The 7,325-nt window shown below is 37.8% G+C and overlaps 2 protein-coding genes across 4 annotated transcripts in view; both read right to left on the bottom strand.

Annotated features, from left to right (window-relative positions):
• LOC110098202 (ribose-phosphate pyrophosphokinase 4) overlaps window positions 1–4,808 on the bottom strand; it is a 42,782-nt gene extending 37,974 nt beyond the window's left edge. For all 3 annotated transcript variants that reach the window (XR_003700511.1, XM_028694237.1, XM_020824943.2), the window contains exon 1: window positions 4,387–4,808. Coding sequence is in view for 2 of the 3 variants with exons in the window: in XM_028694237.1 (XP_028550070.1) it covers window positions 4,387–4,760 (374 nt within the window). In the remaining variant the exon portion in view is untranslated. The remainder of the gene's footprint in view (window positions 1–4,386) is intronic.
• A 203-nt stretch (window positions 4,809–5,011) lies between these two features.
• Window positions 5,012–6,285, bottom strand: LOC110098203. The gene is made up of 2 exons (XM_020824944.1): window positions 5,323–6,285; window positions 5,012–5,242 (listed from the first exon to the last, which is right to left on the bottom strand). The coding sequence occupies exons 1-2, from the start codon at window positions 6,283–6,285 to the stop codon at window positions 5,012–5,014; spliced, it is 1,194 nt and encodes a 397-aa protein (XP_020680603.1).
• Between the last annotated feature and the right edge of the window lie 1,040 nt (window positions 6,286–7,325).

A 7,325-nucleotide genomic window follows, 5' to 3' on the forward strand; every position in this document is an offset into this window, starting at 1 on the left:
TTTAATTGTGTAGGATAAATTATGTGGCTTGAGAAGACAGTACTAGAGTTAGTTGTAGCACACTTATTTCCTCGTGGGATCAACACTCTTCTCATACACTTTATTACTTGATTAGCACATGCATTTTCATAGTTGAGAGCATATAGCACATACACTCATAGTGGCAAGCAAGCTCATTTGCATAAAAAGATAAAGTCCATATCAGCAATCCTAAGCACCCTTACTTACAGGGGCATTCTTGATTGATCGGAATGGCACTAGTCCTATGACATGTGCATGGTCCCATCCGCTCTATGATTTCATGGGCAAGCCCTATCATGTACATGGCCTTGATGCCAATCATGCCTTATAAAGAGTTCCCTTGGTGGAGTGATTAAGGGCGCCTCAGCCATGTGACTATATTCCTCTACATTGATATGACTGTTCGAGAGTTCAAGCAACTCAGCCAATATCTAGGACTAATTTAGTCTAAAAACATAATGAAATGGGCCTTTTTGTAGGCCTTGCGTTAGGATAGCCTACACGAATACTTTCTCCGGATATTTCATCTTCATAATTTCCTTCAGTTATTAAACAATGAAGCTTCGTAGCAACTTGGCTGGCTCGTGGTGTATCTTCAAGAGTGAGTTCTTGAGAGACCTTTGGGTGTTGCTTGTGAATTGGGTGACAAATATTCTCATGAACTATGAGAATAAAGCAATTAAGTCCAGTGGTAGGTGAGTCAACAACCAAAGGATAGACTTCTTGAAGGTGATAAAAAATAACTAACACTTAAAGGAATCATTAATGTTAAGCAGTGACGTCGCTAACACAAAATATGTGACATGGTCAGTGGGTTTTTCCCTTCCTTGATAAGATTCTAAGTTTGGCATTTTGAACTCGGAAGGTGGTCTTGCTTCAATGATCTCCTAGATAATTGGTTGTTTAGCTCAAGTTTTCTCCTTCACACTCACTAAGGTAGAGGATTGCACTCCATGTCACTAGTGTGACTACGAGTAAGGTTAGCGTCAAGTGTCAAAGTAAGGGTACTAGTCTCAACCCTCTCATGCAAACTGTCCAGTCAGATGATCCATTTAGTGTACACTCCTATAAAGTATTCCTCTACATATTTCTTTTTGCATCCTGAATAATATCAGGGAGTCTTTCCTCTTGTTTCCACCAAGTCATAGTGAGTGGTGTCAGTTTGGTTCTTCATGCTCACTGATGACTCATGGTTTTGTTACTCTCCAAAGTGTGCCTATCCACTAACTTTGTTATAAATCAAACATTCACCAAGCGAGTCACTGAGGAGCTTCACTACTCAATTTCAGAAAGAAATTTTGGAAGTGAAGGAATTGAACAATTGTGGCCTAAGCAGCTCTAACTCAAGGTTTTCATGAGAGACCTTTCAGGTATGCACTCGACTTGTAGCAATCTGGGACTACTAGGACTCACTAATAGTCATACCAATGGCGAGGAAATTTAACACTGGATACAGCACTATTGCAACAAGCAGGAGGAAGGAAAAGATCCATTTAGAATGAAAATTTTGGCAATTTATTAGGGACTAGAGAAGTCGCCCCATTAGTCAAGGGGCTAATAGAAAATTTTACCATGATCAAAGAAGAGTTGCACATCCCCAACAAACTTTTCCTTTTGAGGTATGAGTATGAAATGTAGAGCAGCGAGATAATCGTCGCAACAAGAGATCGTTGATACCTTCAATTTGCCATATGAGGGCAATATCTGCACTAAGGTCTCTCTAATTAAGCTAATGATGTAGTGGTCATCACAGTGCTAATTACAAACTATTAAATCAACAACATCTTAATAGACACAAGGAGCTCGGTGAATATTATTTTCAAGAGTGTCTATGAGAAGATGCAACAACAGACTTCATTGTAGTGAACGCTTTAACTCCGCATAGTGCCATCTTTGGCCAACCACTGCTAAACACATTTTAGGCAATCATTCCTCATACTTTATTGTCGTGAAGTTCCTAGTAAGATGTCATATAGTGATTGTGAGAACAAACTTGCAAAATCATGGGCATGTTATCCAAAAATAGTTAGGAATATGAAAGGGAAATTTCTTTAACTTGGTGTTTAAAGGGAATTGGGTTGAAGACTATTGAAGTCATTGAAGAAGTGTTGATGTCTGAAAAAAGTCAAGTCACTTAACTAGAATTTGTGCTTAAAATTATTAATATTAGGATGCCGATAATCAGGGGTCAATGTCGTGTATAAAGCATCGAGAGTCAGGCATTAATATTTGTAGTTAGTATCGAAGGTCGATGTCGAGAGGGCATCTGTCGTCGATGTTGAAAGGGCTTTGGTCGCCGATGTTAAGATGACATCAAACAAATATAAGCTGTCAAGTTATGGGTGTAGAAATTGCTAGCGTCAAGCATCAACGTCAATACAGTATCACACTTTGATGTTGTGATGATTTTGAAATGTAGATGGTCTAACAACGTCAAATATCAATGTTGAGATGACATCGGGTATTGTTTTGAAACTAAAGTCGTGACCCATCAGTGACAAATGAAAATGAGAATATTCGATGAATATGGTATTGACAGTGGATGATTGATTTGGTGTTGCATATATAAAATAAGAAATTTAATTTTTATATTTTAAATTAAAAAATTTTAAATAAAAGAAAATATATTAAAAATATTCATAAAATATTTTAAGGCACACATGTCGGACACACGTGCCCAATTTGTACATAATATTTTTTTAATCAGACACATTTTTGGCATGTCCGACACATGTTCAATACGTGTCTTATAGGATATGTGTCGAGCACTGCACACCTCTTTTAGAAAAAGTGTCGGTTTACCAGAGGTGATTTTTTATAAAATACCCAAATGATATGTTAAAAGATGACATATTAAATTTGTATTGAACTATGAAGGAACAAATTAACATGCATAAATTACACATGACGTAAAGTGTCAAGTATATTAGTGCTAGAGAGCATCATCAAATACTTTCTAGTTTGGCCGGCCATAAAGTTCCAAACAAAAGATTGTCTTCAATTTCTATCAATGAACATCAATAAATTCTTCATTCCACTTAGTAGAAGTATTTAATAAAATCTTAAATTAGAGGGAAATTTAATATAAAAAAAGAGAGGGAATGAGGGGAGCCACTAGTATAACCATCTTGTAACCATCATAATTCTTTCGTCCTTTGCACACTTGGCCAACTACAACTCCTCATGCAAAGGCTGGCCACTCTACTCCAAATAAGCAATTTAATTAGGTGAATTAAGATGGCTAACACAACATATAATTATAAATACACTTAGAAAAAAACTTCCACTTATGAGATAATATATTCACATAAAGAAAATAACAAAAATAATCTAATTCTTGAGTCCTTACTCTAGTAAAGCCCTCCTAATCTTGGATATTGTAATTGAACCTCCTTTCTCTTGATTAGCACTATGTTCTATATCAGTCTATCAATTTTGGTTGACAAATATCTAATATTAAAATAAATATTATAAAAGTTTTATAAATAATCAATAAATAATATTTTTTATATATTCCCTTGTTATTTTCGCAATAAACCTCCAAAATATTAGAAAATAGTGGAACTAAACTTGCACCCAATTATCCAGAAAATTGGGTTCAAGCTAAGTCAAACCAATTCAAGCTAAATCGGTTTACTCGAACTAGGCTCCGAAGCGAACTCACCATTCTATAAATGAATTCACCTCTACCAAACAACTAAGATCTAAAAACTCATTCCAGTCAGATGAAAGTAGCCTATTATCGAGTACCATCTATGAAGTCAGCCTACTGACAACTCAAGGGGGTGACTTACTATGGGAAACTATTGATCAGCTATTCAACTATTCGACCATCAATATAGAATAAGCCAGAGACTTCTTAAGAGCTCAACAGACAACATCAAGTCCAATATTTTAATCAGGCTATATAACTATTGTATATTTCTTCTATTTTTTTGTATAGCTATTTATGTAGCAAGTTCTGCCGCAATTAAAACCCAACTCAATTCCATAAATAGAGAATCGATGGATTAACTTAGTTTACACAATTTTTTACACTCAAACTCATTTTACAAAAATTTCAGAGTGAGACTTTTTCTCTTTATTTCTGTGCTTTTTTACCTCTATTCTCAGTATTGATTAGACAAAAACCATATAGTTTTTCTTTACATTAGTATAAAGAAAAGAGCTCTTAAAAAAAAAAATCCTAAATTTAATTGATAATCATTACATGTTTTTCCCCAACAAATTCTCAGCATTAATAAACCAAAATTTAAGCACAAATTGCATTGCTGTATCATGCGCTAGCAATAACAATTTCCACATCATGATATTCGTATGGGTAAAAAAAAAAGACAATGCAATGAAATTCACGGAATATTCTACCTCCAATCGATGCTCCTTAGCTCGATTGCATCGCTTTCCATGGCGATAAGCTCCGCGAGGTTCCTCATCTCTTCGCAGAAGAAGAGGCAGACGTTCTTCTTCGACCTCTTGGGGGATAGCGCAAGGGATGTTACCGCGGGCGACGCCACCACCACGGACGGCGAGGAGGAATAGCTCCGACTGGCATGGATTGCTTCGTTGTTTCTCCCGTAATAGAGATCAAGATCCCTGAGTTCTGATCGGATCAGCGTATTCCTCCTCGAAAATAGCAACGGTCTGGTTGCGGTGGGTGACCCGTGCTGATTTAATTCACCTCTGGAGACGATGCGGGTAGGTATGAGGTTAACGCTTCGGCAAAAGGAGACTGCTGCCATTTGTGACTCACCAAAAGCAGAGTCTCTCTCTCCCTCTCTCCTCTAACTCTTGTTCTAAAGTTTGATCCGCTACTTTTTTTTGGGGAATTTTGGGCAAAGCCCGTATATTAAACCAAAAGATTACAAGAGAAAAAACTAGCTAAAAGGAAGCTAGAGAACAGTGGAAAAGTAAATAACAAAAAGGAAACCAAAGGCAAAGAAACAAAATATGTCCCAAGAGGGCTCAGAAATACAAAATTGGTACAGGATATCTAAAAAACTAGCTGAACAAAATGTTCAACACCAAAAGGAGCCCGAATGTCTTCCCGGTTGCCGACGAAGTACCAGACCAAGTCAACAGCCAAAAAGGGGAAAGCAGCATCAGTGGCAGACGAAGGCCGTCCAGGGAAGTGTACCAAATCATCATTGCCATGGGACATCAAAAATTCTCTGCCTGTTGGTAAAAGCCCCCAGAAAAACAGTTGGGGAAAGTGGTTTGTAAACTGTCAATGTGTTTCCATTTGGAAACTTTAGCAGAAATGGCCCTTGAAATTTTGTGGCAGAGAGCAGAAACGGAGTTTACCATGCCACCATACCTCCTATCATTCCTCTCCCTCCAAAGGAAATAAACCATACAGCAAGTAGAGAGGTAGCAGAAATTTCGTTCAGCAGCACCAAAAACTTGATAATCCTCATAAAATTCAAAGAGTTGCATAATGGTAGGCCTAAGAAGGAAACATCCCACATCGGGGATCAATGCGTGTAAGACCGAGAAAGAGAATGGGCATTGAAAAAACAGGTGGGAGGTGGATTCATCTTCATTATGGCAAAAGTAACAACGAGTGTTAATATGAATCCTTCTAGCAGCTAAAACATCAGCAGTTTTAAGTCCCCCATTAATGGCAAGCCAGGCGTATGAAGAGTAGCGGATGGCAAAATGCTTATGCCAAATATAAATGTGCCAAGGGACATCAGAAATGTCCCCAAAAAATTTCCTAGAAAAAGTTTTGAAATTAGGTACACCTTTACCAGTCCAGGAAATCACATTTCCTCCCACCTGAATCGGCATAGAGTTAAAAAGTTGTTGCAGATGAACAGGAACATTTCTCAAATCCCAAACGCCATTAGCCACCAGGTTGCACACCATCATGTCAGGCGGGAAACAATGCAAATTAAGATCAGCTAGAGATTGCCCATTCACCCAAGGGTCCCAATTGAGAGACAGGGAGTATTCCGAATCAGTAACATGAAATTTCAGAGAGTTCTTAATAGAAATAGCAGTAGAGCAAATAAGTTTCCAGTAAGGGGAGGCCTTAGAACTAATGGGTTTAAAAGGTGAATCAAATTTCAACTTGTACCAGCTATTAAGGGGAGTATTAAATAAGTAGAATCTCCAAAGAAAAGTGCTAGCAAACCCAAAATACATGGATTTGATGTCAGGGATGCCAAGACCCCCCAAGCAATAAGGCATGGTAGTATTCTTCCAGGATATAAGATGGAGCTTCTTCTCAGCAATAGATCCATGATATAAGAATCTAGCACACATTCTATCAATGAGTTTACAACCAGCTTTAGGTATAATAGCTCCCCGAATCTAATACGCAATCGTGTTAGCAATTGTAAATTTCAAGTATTGAATCCTACCTGCAAAAGACAGAAATTTAACTTTCCAACCAGCAAGTAGAGTAAAAAGTTTACTCAGTAGTGGTTGGAAGTAAGAAATAGAAAGCTTTTTGGTGGAGATGGGAATCCCAAGGTATTTGAAAGTTTGAACAGCTTGGGAGAAATGGAGGATGTTAACAATTTCAGAGGTGGTTTGGGTTTCCCTGGAGAACATAATGGAGGATTTATCTCTGTTAATGTGAAGGCCCGGGGTATCAGCAAAGTCAGTGAGGATTTGGTTCAGAATATGAGCATTATGAACAGTGGCAGCCCCAAAAACCAGCACATCATCGGCGTATAAGAGGTGGTTGAAAAAAGTGTTACCACACGGAAAACCACCAAAATTATTACCATCCAGATAACTAGAAAAAGCATCCATAGCTATGGCAAAAAGAAGGGGGGAGAGGGGACATCCCTGTCTTAAGCCGGAAGTAGAAGTGAAATAGCCTTGGAGAGCTCCATTAATGCAAACAGAAAAAGGCACATCTACAATACAGCCTTTGATCCACGAAATGAACTTAGGAGGGAAACCTTTCTCGTGCATTCTAGAAATAATAAAATCTCTAGAAATGCAATCAAAAGCTTTCTTGATATTCAATTTTGCACAGAAGTAATCTTTCCCAGAAGTATGCTTGAAATCTTTCAGAATTTCCATAGCCAAAATGATGTTATCAGTGGCTAACCGGTCCTTGATGAATCCAGCCTGGCTGTTATGAATGATTTTTGGCATGAAAGGTTTCAACCTATTAGCCAAAATTTTTGCAATGATTTTGTAAAAGGTATTGCAGAGGGAGATGGGTCTGAACTCATTAATATGAGAGGCATGGGAAGTTTTGGGAATCAAAACAATAGTCGTGGCTTTAACAGATTTGGGGAGAGAACCAGTTTCAAAAAAAATTTTAACAGCTTGGCAAACATAGTGCC

The sequence above is a fragment of the Dendrobium catenatum genome, unplaced genomic scaffold (genome assembly GCF_001605985.2).
Source record: "Dendrobium catenatum unplaced genomic scaffold, ASM160598v2 fragScaff_scaffold_418, whole genome shotgun sequence".
Taxonomy (NCBI): domain Eukaryota; kingdom Viridiplantae; phylum Streptophyta; class Magnoliopsida; order Asparagales; family Orchidaceae; genus Dendrobium; species Dendrobium catenatum.

Bases quoted from the DNA above. Each gene is read 5' to 3' on its own strand.
- LOC110098203 (XM_020824944.1), bottom strand. From the start codon at position 6,285: ATGTGTGCTAGATTCTTATATCATGGATCTATTGCTGAGAAGAAGCTC. The intron at 5,243-5,322 runs GTAAACTCCGTT...ACACATTGACAG, and splicing joins ATAGGAGGTATGGTGGCATG to TTTACAAACCACTTTCCCCA.